This window comes from Accipiter gentilis, chromosome 13 (assembly GCF_929443795.1).
Source record: "Accipiter gentilis chromosome 13, bAccGen1.1, whole genome shotgun sequence".
In the NCBI taxonomy this organism is placed as follows: domain Eukaryota; kingdom Metazoa; phylum Chordata; class Aves; order Accipitriformes; family Accipitridae; genus Astur; species Astur gentilis.
In genome coordinates, this window is record NC_064892.1 from 33,857,569 (window position 1) to 33,878,422 (window position 20,854).

The window sequence follows — 20,854 nt, forward strand, 5'->3', positions numbered from 1 at the left end:
ATGCTTGTATAGGGGGGAGCCCCTCCATTTTGACCATGTTAACAGAAGCGCATAAAAGCAGAAGCAGAAAGAGCACTTTTACACTGCATTCATCAACACAAGAAAAAACAATCCACCAGGACCAGGCTTGTTCCATTACATGTCACAAAACAATTGTCTCTGTGCATGCTGGTGCTTTTAAAGCTGACGCTGCTGTTGACTTAAAAGCTGTTTGTGTTACATCTGTCTATTAAGTATAGATTTCCATATGTACAGCACCAAGGTGAACAAATCAAACGTACACTCACACCACAACCAGAGAACTGCTGTAGTGAACACATCCACCTGAAATTCTCACATCCCTGCCCATGTCTTATTACTGTGTTTTATATTTAAAATACCAACATAACATGGGTTTTTCTATGAACTCAGTTACAATGGTTTGACCAAGAATGACCATCTTTGTGTTGGTGTGGTACTGACAAATTACGGCTATACAAAAAGTGGAGGAGTCTCCCCAGAGTGGGGAATGCTGAGCCCTGGTTAAAGCACTGATCTGGTACTCAGTAGCTCAGTTCCTTGTTCTACCAAAGGCTTGCAAAGTGGCCTTGGCTCAGTTTGGATGTATTCGATATATATGGATATATTCAGACTATCTGTTCTAGCACCAAAGTTAGATATAGACACTTTCTAATCCAAGTTCAGAAGAGACCTGGGGGACATATTCAGGCTGCCTTTTATACATGCTTGTATCGTTATCATAGCTACTTACTGGCTGGTCTAACAGTGGCCTGAATAGCTCTCTGGTGAGCATCTAAGTTACTGTCAAAGTCCATGGGCCATGCAAGGTGGTCTGAATACAGCCCTTTATCTCTTTGTCTCAGCTCCCTCATCTGTAATGCAGGGACAATAACATACCCCAGCAAGGCTACGGAGATGTTAGGATCCCGGTGAAGAGGGCTACTTTTAGAGGCAAAGATGTACCATGTTGAAACAACATAAGGGAACCTGGTTTTAGAGGAGTTTGGTGTCTGCAAGAGCTTACTCCAGGTAGAATATCCAAGAGTCAGAAAAGGGATGTAGAAGTTAGCAAGAGTGCACCCTGGCATCTGTAGCAGCAATTTTACATTGACTATGCTGTATTCCAGCTTAGCTATTTCCAGATGGCACTGTATTTTACAATTTCCTCTTGCAGTTGACTGCTATCATACATATATATAGTACAACAAAGATGTACACAAGGGTGAATTATTGCCTGTTCTTTGTTGTATACTCTTTCCCAAACATCTGGGGCTTTATTTATGTGGCATTTAGTCTTCCTCAGAAGAGTACCTTTGCCTGGAAAAGCAATATATGCAGCAGCTACAAAAGATAAGGAGAAAGAGAACAGTATGGCTAATAACAAGGACACCAACAGCAAAAATGTACAGGGTTTTGTCACAGTAATCCTGAGGCTGATGGAAAGGTGGGATGAAATTTGGCAGGTACACAGAAAAAACCCAGTAGTTCCCAAGAATGAACCAGAGAAAGAGGAAAAGGCTGAGGGTTAGGTGGATGTAGTACTTGTGAGCATTCTGCCTCCAGGGATATTCGTCGTCATCATCATCATCAATCACAACAGACTTGGAAAGCAGCTGCCTCATCCTGGTGGAGTCATACAGCAGGAGAGTCACCTGGAGGCATTGGGGGAGAAAAAGGAATAAGTGAATTGGCTGCGGAAAATCTGAACACCTTCTGGCCACTGCCAATCTTTGGGCCAAATTAAAATCGGTTGTGGGAAAATCATGTAAAAGAAAGCTGAGGAGCCACAAATGAGGCAGATCCTGCTGGAAAATAATGCATTTTTTCCCTGCAGTTTATTCACCAGTGAGATTTAGGCCAGACATTGGAAAAAACTTGCCAATGGTAAGGATGGAAAGGCACGAGAACAGATTGTGTAGGGAGATGGCAGCAGCTCCCACGCTGGAGACTTTTGAGAACAGATTAGAGTAACTGCTAAATGACTTAAGTAGAGTAGTTCCTGCCTTGTAGTGGGTGGATTTGTCTCTCCTAACTCTATTTCCCGTGGCTATATAGGTGAGTCAGCTTAAATAAAATTACGAAGGATCTAGACTTCGACCTAAACCCCAGATAAATTGCTTCAGATACTTGGAATGATTCTGTTAAGTTTTCTTCAATGAAGTGTCATTTTCTCAGATTGTTCCATTCCTGCCTTCAGTCAGAACCAGCAGAGAAATAGGTGGAATACCATGATGTTAGGAAGGTCTGGTCTACAGGGGAATGCAGTAGGACTCATCAGCAATGCTTAGATTTCTAGTTTAGTCTTGGCAATACAAGGTGTGTAGGTAAATTGACTGCAGTGCAGAGAAGCTTTCAAATTTCTGTCCTCTAAATGACTTTCTTAATTTGGGTAGATTTATATGAGAGGTATATACTGGGCCCAACAAGGATTTGGGCCAAACATTGTGAAACCTGTGTTACCTGGCTACACCTGAAACACTTGGCCCAGTCCTCAAGGCACTAGCTGTTGTAACTGGAGCTCCTCTTTTTAGGTACCGAGGTTCCTGTGCAAGCCTCCCTGCAGCGAGCTGTGTCTTTGGGAAAGGGACTCCGAGACACCCACTGAGCAGGAACCTGCCTCAGCAAACCAGGAAGGAAATTCAGAGGGAAAGGTAAAAGATGTGGATTTATAAGTGGCTATGTGGAGGGGCGTACTGTCCAAGCAGGGTTCTCGGCCATATTCTCTTTCCCAGATTTATATTCTGTGCTCATTTTTCTGCTTGAAATGAGAGAGAGGAGCACCCCTCATCTTATGCTCTCCCTTCTCCATTAGTCAGTGGTTAATGGTGAGAACACTGGCTAAGGAAAACCCATTTGGGTATATGTTCTTCCTGGTGCAGATTTTAGTCCCTGTGCCCTGTTTTCTAGAGGCAAGGCTTAGCAGGAGCATCCAGGACGTCCTGGGAAGAGGATTTTCTTGCTCTTCCCTGTAAGACTGTTCAATTATGTATAAATAATTAATTATTTGTTCACAAACCCAGCTGTTTTTCTAGCCCAGATGTTGGTGCCAGTTTGTGAGAAATGAAGATTAAAGTCCCAGCAGCAACCTAAGCAAAGAAAATGGTGGTTCCACTGGATGTCTCACAGCCAGCTGAGCACTCAAACTGGTAGGCTTGTTCAAACCAGCAGAGCATCTTCTCAGGTGAACATTTATTTTAGGCAGGCAGGCTCATGACACACAGGAGGGATAAACCTATGTGGCCAGTGGGTCTGAGGTTTCTGTATGGGGACCTGTGGCTTGACCTGAAGCTCTGTGCAGCTCATTAGCTTTGAGGTCAGCTCAGCACGCAGGCAGCTGCTTGTACTCCAGCTTCACTGAGCTCAGCGATGGGAATGGGGTTAAATGGCAGATGAGCATTGGTTTTGAGGAAGTCAGAGAAACCTCCTAGGGGGATTTATGGATCTCAACTGCATCTAACCAGTTCATGGAAAGTGCATTTAATTCTTATGTATAGTGCCTTGCCAACTGTGATTGAAGCAAATTCTGGCAGTTGCTCACATTGTTAATAACTGCTGAATATACATTTATGGAGCAGCGTGACATGAATTCAGCAGGCCTCTCCAGATGCTGTAGAATGGTTCAGTTGCCTTGGTGAACACCTGTAGGTTACCATTGCCTTTAAAAGACTGGAGGTGGTAAAGAGACTGATGAGCAGCCTGCAGATCTGTAGAGATGTGGGCCAGAAGGACTTGCCGTTAAATTATGTCCATCACAGGACAGCGTTCATTCAGACTTCATCCTATACCCATTCTCTGACCTTTTAACTTTCAGAGGTCAAGCAAAGGTACTGCTCAGTGAAGTCGGTGCAGTCTGATGAACATAACAGAGGGCAGATTTGAGACAGGTGGTATTTGGCTACAGATCAAGCACTATGAGATGACACATAAGTTAGGCCAGCCAAATTCTGACCAAATATATTGCCAGACTGCAAAATAGGCAGTCCTGCTGTCAACTGAAGCCAAATTCAAGCCATTATTTGACATCGGCAGGAATATTAACTGACCCACTTACCATCTTATTTAGGGTGAGAAAAACTGACTTTAAACCAGAAATAGCTAAGAAACAGTCAACATTTTTGATCAAGGCTTCAACTCATTAGCGTGAAAATTTCCTTTCAATTGTGCTCTAATCTTTTCTAAACTATTATTAAATGAGCCTTTGATTATACAGATAAGTCCACTGGTGTGATCGAATGACTAAGCATTTGCCAGTAGAACTCATAGAATAGCAAATTCCTTATGACAAGATTAAGCACTTCCTTTTTTTCTCCATTTACTTATTTACTGACCAAAGGTCCTTGGGGGAATGATTCATATCCCAGTGCTGTACTGCAGTTTGGTTACCACTGTGAAAGAGCGCAGGAGATGCAGAGACCTGCAGAGAAATATTATTTCCCCCTTCTTTCTCTTCTGGCAAAGAAAAGGGGCTAGAAACATGATCAAAGGGGAACGTAGCTAGCTCCTGTCTGTGGCAACTGCTGGCTGCAATATGCAGTGCCGTCAAGACGGAGACTAGCAGGTTCCCTTTCAAGGGACAGGCTGCCTGTACTGAAACATGAGGCCACAACCTGTCAGGTCTAGCCCGTCTGCTCTGCCGGTGCTGGCCTCCTGGGAAGGTAGGCTGGGTGCTGGGTTGCTGCTGCCCCTGTTAGCTATGCAGGACAGCCAATGCTGCCAGTGCATTCATTCTCTCCAGCAGCAGCACTTGCTAGTTTTAGCCCTTCATGCCCCAGCGTTGCAATTCCAAAGCTTTTCCTTCACATCTGCCCCTTTTCCTTCCTTTGGCAGGAACATCATTGGGACAGCAAAAAAACCCCAGTTTTGCCTAATCCTGCTGAGAAGCCTTAAAGTAGCTCTGCAGTTTGTTGTGACAAGCCTCTTCATGCCCACTAGCAGCCAGTTAACACTGTCTGCAAAGAGACTGTCAGAACGGGGAGATCCTTTACCCTAGAGTCAACGACGAGTTATGGCTTTATCGTGGCCGGGGTGTAACACGGATATAGGGGTGTCTCAACTTGTCAAGCTGCCAGGCTCTGGCTCAGTGAAGATCTAAGTGAGCACAGTCCCATACAAGACAGGTAGCGTGGTTAGAAAATGCTGTGCCTAGATTAATAAGCCCTGCTGTGATGCAAGAATATATTTACTCTGGAAGGAAGCCATGCTGCTGTGTAGTCATTGCTTCTGGCCAAGTCAGAGTGGGAGTAGATTGAACTTGTGAAGGACTATGTACAAACACCTGTAGTTTTATAGTATTCCCAAAGCCAGGAGAGTAACTTCACTTTTTGTCCAGCCTGTGTGTCTGAAAACCAAGGAGAAAACTCTGGTAGGCTTGGAGGACTGCTTGTAGAAATAGGACCCCATTTACCACAGGCACCCATGTTATATAGTCATTTAAAGGCCAGGTTGGATGGGGCTTGGAGGAACCTGGTCTAGTGGAAGGTGTCCCTGCCCGTGGCAGGGGGGTTGGAACTAGACGACTTTTAAGGTCCCTTCCAACCCCAACCATTCTATGATTCTATGATTTCCCTCAGTAGGGATGGTAGCACAGATGCTGTGATGTAGGAGAAAGTCACAGCACAATGTGTAGGACAGTGCTGAATGCTGAACTCATTAGCATCTCACTTGACTGACAGGTGCTTTAGGTGCTGGAACAAGCACAGTTCAGTCCCGGTAGCTCTATTCAGTACTGCATGCACATAGCTGTCTGGAGCCATCATTATGTCTTAACTTGCAAGTCAAAGTCTAGTCACACAAAATATTTTTCACACACAGAAGGCACATTACCTTTAAGCTGCCAATCACGCCACCCACCAACAGATATAATGGAATTAGTGGCTGAACTGGGCAATCTTCCAAAAACTTCATTCCTGAACAGCAAAAATTAATGTTTGTTATCTCAAGTGATCAAATAGTGCAACGAGCTGTACAGTGAAAATTAAAGATGCTGTAAGTGCAGTGCTTAGACCCAAGACTTTTATCCAGTGTCTATCGAAATGGGGGCTGAATTAAAGGGGGTTTGCATCTCCCACTACAGGAGTGAAGGCCATGAACAAACAAAAGGCAGCAGAAGGAAGAGAGAGTAAAGGTAACAACAGCATTACTGTTGTTCTGGCATTACTGATTGGAGCCACGTACACAGGTCATTAGCTTCAGCCACTGTGTCTTTGTTAAAATGAATGATTGACTGAGCTGGACAGGAAATTTTCATCAGCAGTAGAAAATTCATTGAAAATCAAAACCGTTTTTGAAAAGAAGGAATTCTGATAAGATTCTCCCAGGCCTTTCCTGCTCATTAGCTCCTGTGAGTGCGGCATGTTCCGAGTTAGATGCCTCAAAGCTTGGGAGCCAGTGCCCGTGGGAGCGCCTGGAACCGTTTTAGCTTCCCAGGCAGCTGATAGAGAACCACAGAAGCTCAAGTTCCCAGGCTGTTTGGGTTGCTGGAGCTAAAAGCATTGGTTGTTATGGAGCCAGGGATCCTGGCAACCTTCAAATCTACTGCTAGAAAGAGAAAGCTGGGTAAGTTTTTGCGAAGGGAGTGTATGGCAGTATAAGGATGTTGCTGGCAGTAGACACTGAAGCTTGTGATACAGGTCTGTGGCAGTGAGACTCATCTGTCCAAATATAGATGACTGCAATGCAGGCATCCATATCTGAACTAGTTTCCTAGACTCTCTTTATAGTCAATAGGGAGAAATAGACACTTGTAAAATTCAATTCATCTCATCCTAAGATAGGCATTTAAAATAGGTCAGATGAGTTGGGCCCTGAAAGTGCCTCTTTCTCTCCATGGCTATACAAGGAATCTAGACAGCCAGCTGCAGATTTCTAAAGTTAGCTGAGATGAATCCCCTGCCCAAGTCTCTAACCCAGTAGCATCTTTAGTCAATTTTAAACCGTTCATTACACTGTAATTTTATTGTTATTGATCCCATATTTCAGGGCTTCTAATGATCAGTTACAGAGGACAGAAAGTATTTTCTGTTTTCTTCTTGTTGTATAAGTTGTTTTCAAGGAGAAATTTTGACTTTTCTCTGAATAATTGGGGTTATCTAGATGCAGAATACTGAGCAATGTGCCGGTCTTAGTGCTAAACATCTCTCAGGTGGAATGTCTTGCCTCCATGTTCAGAACTACACTGAACAGGAGGGATGAGGAAAGAAGTACCAGTGGTTTGGTTTGGGATTTTTGCCGCCTTCTGTAGCTGTAATCCTCTTCATCTTGACAATTTGCCCACCAAATTTACTGCTATTGTTGGTTCAGCACACTGCTGATGTCTTGAACCTCTCCTGCGCTCTTTGCATAGCATAATACAGGTGTTCCGAATTGTGGTTGCTTGCTATAGATCTGATGTAAGTCATACGATACAGGGCAGTGTTTTGTGATCTGCTGCATGTAAGGGCTGGGGAGCCCAGTGGACTCTTCTACACTAAGTATTTATTACCAGCTTTCTCATAATTGAAAAGGGCTGGACTTAGGTGGATTTGGACTCTCTCCCTTTTTGTCCCCTATTGCAAGGCTGTAATTTTTTGTCCATTTTGCCACTATGTAACACTGAGACCTGCTCAGACTCACAAATTTACAGGAGTGGGCAGCAGGGAAATCATCACGAATTATATCATTTTCAGAAAGCAGCTGCCAGGGTTTCCAAAGTCCTTGGCCCTGTAATAGCCTGCCACAAAAGCAGCTGGCCAGGGATCTCGGGGAACATATTTCAGTTTAGGAACCTAGGCAGTTGCTATTTCCAGTGCGTTACTGAGATTTTTATTTGAGGCCAAAAAAATATAATCAAGAAAACATGCCAATTTTTTTTCATGGAGCTATGATTCTAGTTCCCAGACAAATCTATTATGGAGTCCTGTCATATATGTAACATGACAGCAGTCAGTCTTGGGAAGGATTTGAATGGCAGGCAGTGGTACTCTGTAGGTTTGGGGGGAATATTGCAGGCAGATATGACAGCAAAAGAGGAGGTGAAAGGGGGTAATACAGTAGTAACTTAAAAAATACAGCACTATGGGTGAATCGGAACTATGGACCTACTCTTGACAGATGGGCACTGATATTTGTTACAGTGAAATCTAGGCACACACATCATGTGCCAATCAATTCACACACAGCATGTGCCTGATTTATTTGGGAACACCAAAACTAGTAGGAGAGCATCAGTGCTAGCTCTTCTTTCCCTGAGCACCAGATATGTTTTCCTTTGACTGTTAATGATGGGATATATGGACCACGAGAGATCGAAGCTGTGCTTCTAGTGCAATGCTCCCTGCAAGCCAGAGCTATCTGTGGTTTAGAGTGAAGAGCAATTGAACTTGCCCATGACACAGACCAGCGCATGAGTCCAAATGAATAAACCAGCAACTTTTGCAAGATCAGACACAGCAAGGATGTCCAACGGCTTGCACAGTGTCCAAAGCTAAAAAAGAGATGGGAGGCTTGGGGAAGCAGAGGTACTTGCACATTTTACTTCTCGGCTACCAGAGAACAACACTGCAGTGGGATTCAGGACACAAGTGGAAAGACCACTCGTGAGTGATGAGGGTATGAGCTTCTCTAAGGACACTGTTTTGGGCAGTGTTGTGGCATGGCCCACAACGGATCACTGCTAACCACGTGTCCTTGTGACTCACGATTACCCATGAGATGAGGGGTCAGGAGGAATGAAAGCCAATACATCGCTGGCCTCATTTTAGCTGCTTTGCTCTTCTCAGGTAGCTGAAAATGGCTGAAGTGCATCCCATAGTAAAGGAGGGCTGCTGTACAGCAAAGCTAATCTGGTGTCTGGTGCCCGCTCCCCACCTTCTCTTCTAATAGGAGGCAGAGAACACAACATTTGAGGGCATTTTCAGTTGTTCCTGGTGGATGACTGCAGCTGCCATCCTTTAGCGCAGACCTCCGTTGGGCCCTGGACTGTGGGCTTTACACTAGGATCTAGGTGCTGCACAGGATTTATCTCAAAGGAATTGCTTCTGGGCACCATTTTACCAGAAAACATATCAGCAAATCGGAGGAAACTCACAGAAATGGTGAGTGGCTGAAGGACTGAAACGCAAGATAAGTTTATGTTAACAACAACTGCTAAAGAACAGGACAGGCTCCCACATAAATGTACAGAGTATGAGAATAGGTTTCAGACAACTATCAGGAGCACTTGAGAGTTGAGGAATTATTTGGTGTAGATATGAGCATGAGGAGTATTACTGGGTTAAATTTGAACAGGGGAAAATTTAGACTGCCTATTGAGAAAATGATGTCATCAGCTTTCAAATGTGATTTAGCTACCCCTGGGGAACACTGTGTATAAAGGTAGTCTGGACAATGTACAAGACTGTGTTATTGGGAGCAATCCTTCACTGTCCCAGAAATTTAAAAAAAAGTTCTCAAAAAAAGTCTATGAGGTCCTTCCATAGCTCGCTCAATTTTTGGAGTGGTTAGTGAAAAAAAGGGGATCATCTCTACCCGTAAAAGTTAGAAAGCTGCTAAGCAGTCTGTGGCTTAAATGATGTCACAAGTCTGGAGCTTGGAATATTTGCTGAGTCCTTTTCATGTATCTTGACTTACATTGTGATTTACAGTACTACCAAATTTTACAAGTGTATAATGTTAGTATATAATTATTACCAGAGCTACCAGTTATTCATCTATGAGTTTTAACAAATATTATTATAATTTATTTGTTAACATTTGAAAATATCTCACAGTTTTCCTCCGCAGAAAGCAAGAGCCAAAATGACAGGATGCAGACCAGCAAGTTATTTTCTGAGATCATGGTAACAGAATGGTACCAGAAAATCAGAGGCTTTTGCTTGGATAATAAATATCTGCATTTTCCTTGACATTTCATTTTCCTAAAATACCTTTGCAGATATGTAGCTGCAGGAAACCAATATCCTCTGACAACACTATATTACAGTGACATTATCTCTTAATTTCAGTAAGTTGTGAAAAAAAAGAGCTCTGTATCTGATGCAGGAGATACCCAGAGCTCCAGGCTAATATCTTACCATACACTTTCCACTTCTCACTGATCTTAAAGATACTGTGAAATATTCCTAGGAAATTATATTTATAAGTGGTCAGATTCCAGCCCTGGATTCATTTCCAGAAGGCTGGCTGTCAATATGCATGCAAGCTGTACCACACTTTGAATTATACCTTCCCACCCCTGTTCCACAGCTCAGGCGTATTCAGCCTGGGGAAAAGCTAAAGCTAAAATCCTCTTAAGGGATAAATAGCAATTTTAAGTCATGGATAAGCATAAGAGCCTAAGTGTTGAGATGTAACAGTTCAGTCCGTTTCCCTACTTCCTAATTGCTCCTTAATCCCTCATTAGAACTCCCTAATTCCTAATTAGGACGTCCTAATCAGAATCCTACCACAGTCATCACTGGTACTTGGAAGGCCCCACATAAAGGAAGCAGCACCAGCCTTTAGCTGAACACTTTTTTTGTGGGTTCGGCCAACTATACATGCCAACAGGCTATGTGTCCCGACTCCCTTAGAAGACATCTCATCTCCATGCAGACACCTAAAAGAGGTATGGGACTTTCACTGTCAGAAACACCCGTTTCTCTTAACTGCCTGCAAGGGCGACACATGGCACTTCTTAGCTTGGTTACAGATGCATACAGTCCCAATCTAGGTGGGATGCATCTTGCCCACAGCATCTGCATGTAGAGTTCATTTGCACCATCTTTCATGAGTAATGAGGCAGAAGGTGAACAACTTCTCAAGGACACCCATCTGGAATGATTGTAAGGGCTCTTGAGGACAGGACTTAAAATTCAAAGTGATCTGGGTACACTGGAAAAAAACATCCAAAATCTACGAGATGACAGCGATAAAAGCTGAACACTGTGTATAGAAGAGAAAACTTCAATGTAAATAAAAAATGAGAAATGTCTGATACGGAGCAGCACTGCCAAAAACCATCTGGGCTTCCAATGCACCATAAACTAAATTGGAGCCAATGAGCTGGTGCACAGAGAGCATCTTTCATTTTGAGGTGTGTTTACAGGAATCCTGCATGTTAGACAGAGGAGCTAATTATTCTGCCACTGCTCATTCCTCAGGTCTCAGCTGGAGTCCTGTGTTCTGTCTTTTTTTTTTTTTTTAGGGGAAAAAAAATAGTTACATTGGCCAGAGGCCAAAGGAGGGAGGCAAAAATGCAAAAAAAAAAAAAGCTACAGAAACAGTGACCTGTGAGGTCGGAATGAAAGAAGTAGGTTTTTGAGATCTCTGGAAAAAGAGAGAAGATGGAGTAGGGTTATAATAGCAGCCTTCAAACAGTTCAAAAGTTCTCTTGAGTAGGACGATGACCAATCTGTCTTTGTGACCACAGTGGGTAGGACAGGCTGTAATCTCTTTAACTTGCCATAGAGAAGATTTAGGTTGGATATGGGGAAAAATATTTTTTCTGTGAGAGCAATAAAATGCTGAAATAGGCTCCTTGGGAAGCCATGGAATTTCCTTGAGCAAGGGCAAGTCAGACATCTGTCAGGGATGCTGTGAGCATGCAAGCCTGTCTGAAGGTGGAGGTGGGCTGGTGTCTCTACCGGTGTTTCTCAAGTGGGGGTCGCAACCCATGTGGAGGATGTGAAAGACCCAAAGGGAGCAATGAAGTGTTAGAAAATGATCAGTTTAAAAAAAAAAAAAAAAAAAAATATGTTAATGGTAAGGAAAAGGTGATGCTCAGGAAAAGAAGAGCCTTGTGCAGTTTAAAAATGTATAAAAGTCTGCAGCTCAAAGGATTTTCCTTTCCTTTCTCAAATATTTGATCTTGAAATGCTACTCACAAATCCAGCCTTTGGGGGGTTATACAGAGACAGATCAGCCAAAAACCAGGTCTCATTTTCAAAAAGGTGGAGAAATAGCAGCCTAGACCATCTCTTCTTCCCTTCCAGCCCTAACGCTTCTAAGACTTTCACAGTGCAGTTAATACAGAGGGATCCTGATCAATGAAATCTTCTTGTGTCAGATTCTAAGCTTCCTCCCACAGATAGAGCCCTGTACTGAGGTAAGTCACACTGGAGGGGTATTTAAGACAAATAAGGTCAGAATACAAGCAGTGCTTCCTCTCCGCCATGCAGTGTGGGCTGGGATTCTGCCTGAAGCTAAAGTACCAACCCAGAGGTTTAACAGTTGGAAACTTTAAGTTTTCCAACTCCTTTCTCCCACCAGATGTGTTAACCTGCCACACAGTGCTGGCAAGTGCCTATCTGCAAATTGCTTTAGTAGTCAACTTACCTATAAAAGTCATGGACAGTGGTAAGGCAAGGAAAGCGAGGAGCCCAAATATAAAGCATGCTGTGAATGAGAAAAGAAAGACAGCGTTATTGGGGCTGGTTGAAGTTTAGAGACCAGCAATTCCATCCAATGCTTTACAGATGCTGTTTATCTATAAAGTTATGTAGTGAGAAATGCAGTGCACTCAAAGGGGTGGGAATATGGTGTTTATGGTGCAGCATTTGAGGTGATGGGACCAGCAAGTGGTTTATCACTCTCCCAGAGCTCAAGGTTCCATTTTTTAACTCATATATTGTTAGTCCTTGTATCAGTGGAAGAGCAGTGAGAGACACAAACTGCTTTTGTGGCTACTACTTCCAGCTGTCTTATTGCAAGGGCAAGGACTCAGCCACTGCTGCCTTAGCTTGAGGGGCACTGCCAGGTGACTGTGCAGTAACAAGTAACTTTGCATCAGCTAATCCATGGCGACTGATGAGCCGTATCTGTTTGCTAAGCAAATGGCAGCTTTAATGCCATTCCACTTAGTTTTCACTGATAGCTAAATAAACTGTCTTTATTGCAGATGTGATTAGTTTCTGGCTGGTCTAACTCCCTGACCCAGCTCGGCTCGTGAACACGAAGGCAGCAGCCCCGCTACAAGGAGTGGGACTTGTCATTGGGCTCGATCAACTTAAGCTGCATGGAAGGATGCTCTTGGGGGTGCACGCAGACTGTTCCTGCAGACAAGTGGATCCGAGGTGCTTAGTTACTCCCCAGGGAGCTGCTGGTGTATCTGAGCGCTGATATTTTCCTAGCACAGCCTGACGCTGCAGAGGATGAATGCTTACCTTTGCAGAAAGTGGGAAACAATAGTCAAGAACAGTGTGAGCTGCCTGTCTTAGAAGAGCTGTCACCTCTGCGCCTAATCATGAACACTTGGCAATATTAAAGTGAAATGCTGCCCCGCAAAATGAGAGTAAAACATAATGAGGACATTCTGTGGCGAGCGTCCCTGTAGAGCCCTGCAAATGGCTCAGTCTGCAAGTAGGTGCCTAAGGAGGCAAAAGGGCGGTGAGCGGAGGTGGGCAGAGATTGCAGAGGGGCTGAGAAGGGCATGGATAAGAAAAGGAGTAGGATGTCTCCTTGGAGGCTTACGAAAAAAGGCAGGCATTCAGGGTCGGTTTGGGACCAGCCTTTCCCCAGGCAAACTGTGTCATGCGGTTCCCCGTGCCAGAGAACTGCAACCTCTGCAAGGCGAATGGCATCCTCCTCGCCGCGCAGGAGCGGGGACACTGCCAGCACCCCGCGTACCGTGCCGCTCCGGGAAACTCTGCAGCACTGCCCAAACGTCACCCTCAGGGTGCCCTGGAGAAAACGGGAAACATCGTTGCCTCCATTTTACGGAAGGAGAAACCGAGACAGAGGACATAGGAGCGGCATCAAAATTCAGAGCAGATCCACCAGGCTTTCTGACTCGCAGACACTTTTCATGGGAACTCACCATCCCCCACGCACTGCTCGTGTTTTCTCCGCAGAGAACGAGGATCTTGCACTTCAGCGCTTGAGAGACATCCTTCTTTCTCAGAAGCAGCATGTTTGTTACCTCTATGAATTGGTAGAGACTGAAGATATTTAGAGCTGAAGAAAGCACTTCTGTTCCTTTGTGCCACCCCTCCTCCTCTCCCGGTCTCTCACACACACATTTTTGCTCAGGATCTCCTATCTCTTGAATGCTGCACAGTACAGAAATTCTTCCTCTGCTTGAATAGTGTCCTACACTTGACTAAGCTCTTTCAAATGCTGACAGCCTCTCATTAGAACAACTCAGCCTAGAGCCTCCCTTTTCACCACATGTCACATCTCATGCTAAGTCCTCTTGCTGTTACATTATCTAGACTATTATTTTCACATTTGGGTGTTATGTTATTGTAGCTGAGTTAGGCTTCCAACACACCCACGAACATCACCTGCAAATAGTACCCACAGCCTGGGCAACTCATTTATCTGGTATCCAGATGAGTGCAGCCCGCGTCTGCAGGAGTTGCAGCGACTGCCCGGCGTTGCCAGAAGTCCCGTCATCGCCGCTCAGCTCCCAGAGCAGCATCACCCCTCATAGCCGACTCCTGTTTCTGCCCTCGCTGCGTGGGCAAGCACTCAGGAGCCGGGCGGGAGAAGGCATCATGTCGTTTCTTAATCCTGCAGCACACGGTCTGTCTGACCCCCGGGGAGGGGCGCTGCGGTAAGCTCTGTAAAAGGCTCCGGGGGGGCCCCGGGTATACGTGGGGCTGCGCATCTGGCACGCAGGTGTCCGTGTTTGCTTGTGTCTAGCATCTACCCAATAGCTTGAGTTTGGAGGGGAGAAATGGGAGGTAGGGACCACTCGGAGCTCAAGAGAGAAAGATAATGGTTCATTAATTCCCCTCCCAAAGCAGTCGCTGGGAATGTATTTACTCATTATCTCCCCATTCAGCTACAGCCTCTTAGGTCTTGAATTGGAGGGGCAGATGCATAGTCTGGGAAGGCTTCCAGATCCATGTTTAACAAAGTGAGACTCTCAACAACTGACTACACAACTGGCAGGGCTCCGCGGCCGCTCTCAATGCCGCTAGCAGCAGTAAAGACTGTTTTCCCCAAAACGTGTGGGGTTTGCACAGAAATGCCGCTCAGTCGGGACACATGCACTCTCTGCCTGGATTTGTCTGGGTTGTGCTGCCCCGTTCTGGTCCAAAGACAAATTGCTCAAGAAAATGATATTTGCCGCAGGGTAGCACAGCTCTGCAGAGAGGACGCTGCGATCTGTGCAGTTTCACATGTGGGGCTTGTGGTATCTTTAAGTCGGTGATGTCACCTCACAGGCTGGTCAGAGAAGCCCCTGGACCCATTCCTAGCAAAAGTAGCAAAAAAAGGGCTGGTAGTCTCCAAAACCCCAAGAGGGTGAGGGAGGTGTTTCCAGGCATGTCTCGGAAGGACATCTCCTCCGCGAAGCTGGTGTCAGGGCAGCGGGCAGGAGAGCCCCGTGCTCTGTACTGCCAGGGCGGCGTGTGGTGGGGCACTGGTAAAGTCCTGCTTTGGGAGGCATTAGGGAGCAAGTCCTGACGTGCCGGGAAATGGGTGAAGAGAAGAGCTCGTGTCTGGGATCACAACAGAGGAAGAGAGCAAGAGGCTGTACATCTGGCACGTTCCTTGAAATCTGTGGGCACAAAAGTCAGATCAGCGGGTGCAGATTTTGTGTCTCCTGCCCAGCAGGATGGCCAGTTGATATAAATCTGGTATTTAGCTGAGTTACTCCTGCCAGGGTCTCCCCACGGCAGTAAGCAAACTCGAAATCACCGTTCACGTTATGGCTGTACACCATGGTCTCTCTTCTATCTGACGCCTGAGCCATTACGTCTTCCGTAGCCGTGCCCCTGCACTGCAGCTCCCCTCCCCTCCCTCGGCTGCCCCCTTCTTCTCCTCCCCAGTTATCTGCCTGGCCTCAGGGCACCCAGCAGCTGAGTTGTCCTCTGGCGTGTGGGACGCATCTGGAGGCAGTATTGGACGTGACATCAATTCACCTGTGGGCTCGTCAGACTTGATTTCGCTCCCGTGATTTTTCCAAGCACTTGGAAGTTTCAAATGAGCTCAGGCTGTCCCTGTGTACTTTGAAGATAGAAAAAAGTTTCTTCCTTTTCAGGTAAGACGAGTCCTCACGGGATTTTCAGAAGTGATTTATGAGTATAAATTTCAACCTACCCACTCTTCTTAGGTAGTACGCTAATACAGCTGTAGTGCAACCTACTCAGTAGAGTGTGTGACAAGCTCTCTGATAATAAATACAGGAATAAATGAAGTGTTGTGTACATTAACATCACTCCCAAATGCTGTTTGTTCTACAGGCTGTCAGGCTCCTGATAAAAAAGGATTTTTTTAATTTTTTTTTTTTTCAAATGAGATGCTACCAGCTTCCAAACAAATTCAGCAGTTACCCCAGGATTTATCTGCGTGAGCAAGCTGAGGAGCAAAACTCCGGGTGTAAACTCACGGTATTCCCTTCGGATGCCCCATGGGAACGCTGCTCTGAAGGGGGCTGACTCCCAGCAGTCTGGATGGGAGCAAAATTCGGGTCAGCTGGCCAGCCGGAGGACTGGTCGTGCCTTGAGGCAGATGCAGTAGTTTAGCAAGCAGTGTCACGGTGGGCTGTACAGCAGCACGGACGCTGGTGGTGTAACAGGCTGGAGTGCAGATGGGGAGCGGATATTTTCATCCATGTTTTATCTCTTCACAGTATCTGCAGGCATCCCCTGCAGTATTGATAGGGACTTGGAGAAAAGAAAGGATGCGGTGTGTGTGGATGCTGCAGTGGGAAAGCAAGTCTCAATGGATCTCTGTGGGGAACCAGCTCCCAAAAGGTCGTGCGTTTTGCAGACCAGGGACGAGTCTGCCCGTGGGTTTGGTAGCTGTGGATACCGCCTGTCTTTCTGGGCTTGTGAGTGACGGGAAAGTGTCACTACATCAGATGGGATATGCAGAAAAGGCTTGAATGAGCTAACTTTGAAGGAAAAGAATTAAATCTATTCAGCTTGGCTAGCCAATGGCCAAGTGAGAGAAAATAACAGCAAGGTTTGAGCACTCAAAAAAGAACCTCTGAAGGATCCATAGAGCCACGAAGGTAGAGGCATGAGATAAACTTGAGCAGAAATGAAGATTGCTCTGTCCATGAGGCTAAGTGCCACAGCAAGGAGATGGAATAGTCTCTGGGGAAGAATGGCAGGAATCCCACCCCTGGGCTGATTTAATCCCTGGACCAAACTAGATAGTCAGCAGCTGGAGGATTCGGTGTAAGGAGCAGCCATTCCCATGGAGGTCTCCAGCCCCAGTGCAAAGCGTCCATAGGAGGCAGGGGAAATGTGGTAAAACTGACGTGCAGACCAAATCCCAGCTCAGGGCCACCAGCTGTTTGCTGCACGCCATCACTGTTTGCTTAGACAAGGTTGCGTTACTGTGAAATAGCACCTTAGTACCCAGATAAGCTATGCCAGCATCACACCACCTAAAATTTAAGTTCCAGGTTCCAGCACTGGCAGCAGCAATGCTGCTGTCATCAGACATGGTGTGGAATAAGGAGGTGACAGTAATCTGGGAACCTTCAAACTGGGCAGGATGTAGATACAGATGTACGTGCTTTCAGGGTTAGGCAATATTGCAGAATGGCTTGTCTGAATTTTATGCCATGCCTCTAGCTACTGAACTACAATTATGCCACGGTCTAGGTTCTGGATTTGGCCCCTTGTGATTAATTTCCAGATGTACTTTTAAAACAAGATTTAGGCATTACATAAAGAGCCACCAGTTTGCTTTGCAATAGACCCAGGGTAGTGGATTAGCCTTCTTTTTTTTTTTTTTTTTTTTTTTTTTCAGTTAGTTAAAGACTGCCCTAATGTTCTGAACTTAAATTGCTGTACCAAGAATGAAAAGAATTTAAATGATGCTGCACAGGTAGGTTGACTTTTTGGAGTCATTTCAATATCAGGAGACCATGAGTACAAATGTGGGGCTGTGCTGAAATGATCTTTGAAAAATATACACAGGATGATGAGAAAAAGTGAAATTAAGTGTCACTGCACTTCAGGAGGGTTTGCATTTTAATGAACAGAAAATCAATTTTGGATGCACTAGCTGATCCATAGCAAAAGCTGAGTTGATTTTGAACTCAAATGTAATGAAAACCTAAAGATAATGAGTTTCCTGAAACGGTATTTCTGAGTTGACTTACACATGGGTAACTTTGTGGGTACCCCATAGGGTGCTCCTGGTGTAAGAGAGCATAGATGAGATCAGAACTACCCCCTTTCTTTCAAAAAAATTTCGGAAAGATCTTTTATTTTCTCTGTCATCATTAAAGTCCCAGAGGCAACTTAATACCAACAGGGAACAGTGACATTTTGCTTGTAACCGGTAGGAACAAAAATCAGAGAAAATACCACTTTAGCCTTTTTTTTGTTGTGATATGGGCCCAAATCCCCCCACGGGGTGGAGGGAACCCACGCCAGCCCAGTCCTGCTCCCCGGGGCTCGTCGGGGTGTAACGAGAGCATCTCATCGGGGTGTAATGAATGCGTGCTCCGTGCCCCGTTCATCGCTCCCCAGCCCTCCTTTCCCCGGGGCAACGATGAGCCCAAACAAGGGGGCCAGAAAATGTCCTCTCCTTCCCCGCCTGTGCCAGGTTCCTGCGGGTGGGCCTGGTCTGATCCCAGGGCAGGGCTGTGTGTCCCTCGGCTTGGTTTTCTCTGAAGGGTTGCAAGGCAGCAAGCAGTTAAGGGGCTTAATCATTAATAAAAGTTTGTTCTGAACTTTGAGAGCTTTTCAAGTGAAACCAAAAGCAGGACTATAAAAGACCCCAAGGTAACAGCCCTAGACTGGCGAATGCAGCAATTAGTGTGTGTGAAGTATCAATTACGGTGAGCGGTCAAGGGGTTTTCTTCTCATATTCGAGTGGAATTAGAAATTGCGACTGCCTAGAAGTGAAAGCAAAAGGCACTTGCAGCTCGGAGTGAAAAGGAGATGCGGTCAGCGGGAGGAAGCTGCTTGGATTTTAACCTCCTGCCAGCCGCGCTGCTTCCCTGGTCTTTTACAAAAACCCACCCCTGAAGCCTATTTCTCCCGTACCTCTCCACGCGGCTCGTACGGCCCCCAGCCCGGGTCAGCTTTCTGCCGCCTCGCTCCTCAGAGAGCAGGAGGTGTAACCTCCTTACACCCCTCCGCCTCCTCCACCCTGGCTGGGACGAGCCGGTTGTTTTAAAGCCGGCGTGAGGCCAGGCTGTGGCGCGGAAGACCTCCGTTGGGATCACCGATGCTTCCTACCCGCACCACGTGGCCCATTACGAGGGCTACCCGCACCCTCGTGCCGGGCAAGCGGAGGGAAGGAGACCCTGCTCCAAATGTCTCTGGGCGAAAAGGGGGCTGTTCCTGACCATGTTCTGTCCCTGACCTCGTGTCCCCGCGTCAGCACGCAGGCTGGCAGCAGTTTTGCTTTGCAGGAATTGCTCCTGGGGGGTTTCAATCCCGGGCTGGCCGAGCTGCTCTTTACCAGGTGGTTTTTCCCTGCAGGTATTTCTGCTGGACTACATGTAAGGTAAAACCTGAACCAGGAGACAAACACACTATATTGCTCAGGTTGTCTGTATTAGGTACTTAGTGGTGTTTGTATTTGTTTGAAATTTTACACTGGTCTGCTCTAATCCCAATACTGCGGCAGGCAGGTGCTGTCGGGGTAGAGTTACTATTGTGCGCTCCATCACGCCCAAAATTGCCTAGGAAAGGAAATACCTCAGAAAGGAGGGAAGAAAAGGAAACTTCAGTGGAAGATTCAGGTGGGACTTAATACCGTCTTAATTTGCTTATATACTTGCCTTAGCGACAGGGCTGCTTAAATACAGAAGGTGATTACCACCAGAACTGCCTTACCATTGCTGGCAATTTTAGATATGCACCGGTGGCAGGCTTTCTCCAGGCCAGCAGTCATTGTGAAGAAACTTTTGGGGTGTCTGTGGGGATACAGAAATGAATATGGTTATAAAAAGTGAACTTACTAAATACCTTCACTCAGAGTCACTCACACACTTTGTCAGGCTTTCCCTGCCCTCAAAGAACTCAAAGCATCCAGAAATCCAGCCAGCAGCGTGGCACACGCAGAGTCAGGTAAGCTTTGGGCTTTGGGCTTGCCCGCTGGTGATGCTAGAGCTTTGGGGTCACAGGGAGGCTGGGGGAGAAGAATGAACGCTGTCTTCCTGAAAACTATGAAAGGTTCTATCTTGACTTTGGAGTTGGGGCAGGACGAAGTGTATTTAACTGTTACGAGAAAACGCAGTGAAATGGGTAAGGTTCACTACACAAACCTCTGCAAAAATTATTTAGCGAGCAAAAATGAATTAAAGGGGAGGAGAGAGATAAAAATAGTTGTAAGATCAAGGAGGATTCTGAAGAGGAATGTGGAATAAAAACTGCCAACCACAGGGAGCCCAGAACAAGATGCCTTTGATAAAATAGTAGCTGGATTAGAAAGTAGCTCTTTGTAAAGAAGAATTTTTACGAGGTGGGGTGAGGGATGAGCAAACAGCTAGGCATCCAAGGCCTGGGTGTCAGACAGCACCAGACAGTTCAGTAGCATCCAGCGTCAATGGAAGTGTGGAAAGCTCACAGACACACACACACATGGTCCAAGCCTCGGGCCAGGGTCACCACAGGTCTACCACCAACGCAGCCGGGTGACAGCTGAAGGTGTGTGCGGAGGAGGCTGCGATGGGGCGAGCTGCCTTTCTGCACACCCCTCAAATTAACCTCTTTAAATTTCCTGATGACTAACGGGCAATATTTTAAGCTTAGCCTCATTCCGTTCTAAGCTGACATGAAACCCACCCCAGTGGGATTTCTCATCATGCAATGCTGAGCCCAGCCTGCCCCAGAGCCTACTAGGGACCACAGGGCCCCAGGCACGTCTTGAAAATAAAGACAGACTTGTACCACCCAGCCGACATGTGGCCGTACCCCCTCCACAGCCTGTCTGAGCCCTACCAGATGTGGCTGAGCACATCTGGCTGTCTCCTGGG

The 20,854-nt window shown here is 46.0% G+C and overlaps 1 protein-coding gene across 1 annotated transcript; it reads right to left on the reverse strand.

Moving 5' to 3' along the window:
* Window positions 1–1,289: 1,289 nt before the first annotated feature.
* On the reverse strand, window positions 1,290–19,770 carry TMEM272 (transmembrane protein 272). The gene is made up of 4 exons (XM_049816100.1): window positions 19,713–19,770; window positions 12,292–12,351; window positions 5,824–5,906; window positions 1,290–1,652 (listed from the first exon to the last, which is right to left on the reverse strand). Exons 1-4 carry the CDS (start codon window positions 19,768–19,770, stop codon window positions 1,290–1,292), a joined length of 564 nt encoding a protein of 187 aa, XP_049672057.1.
* Between the last annotated feature and the right edge of the window lie 1,084 nt (window positions 19,771–20,854).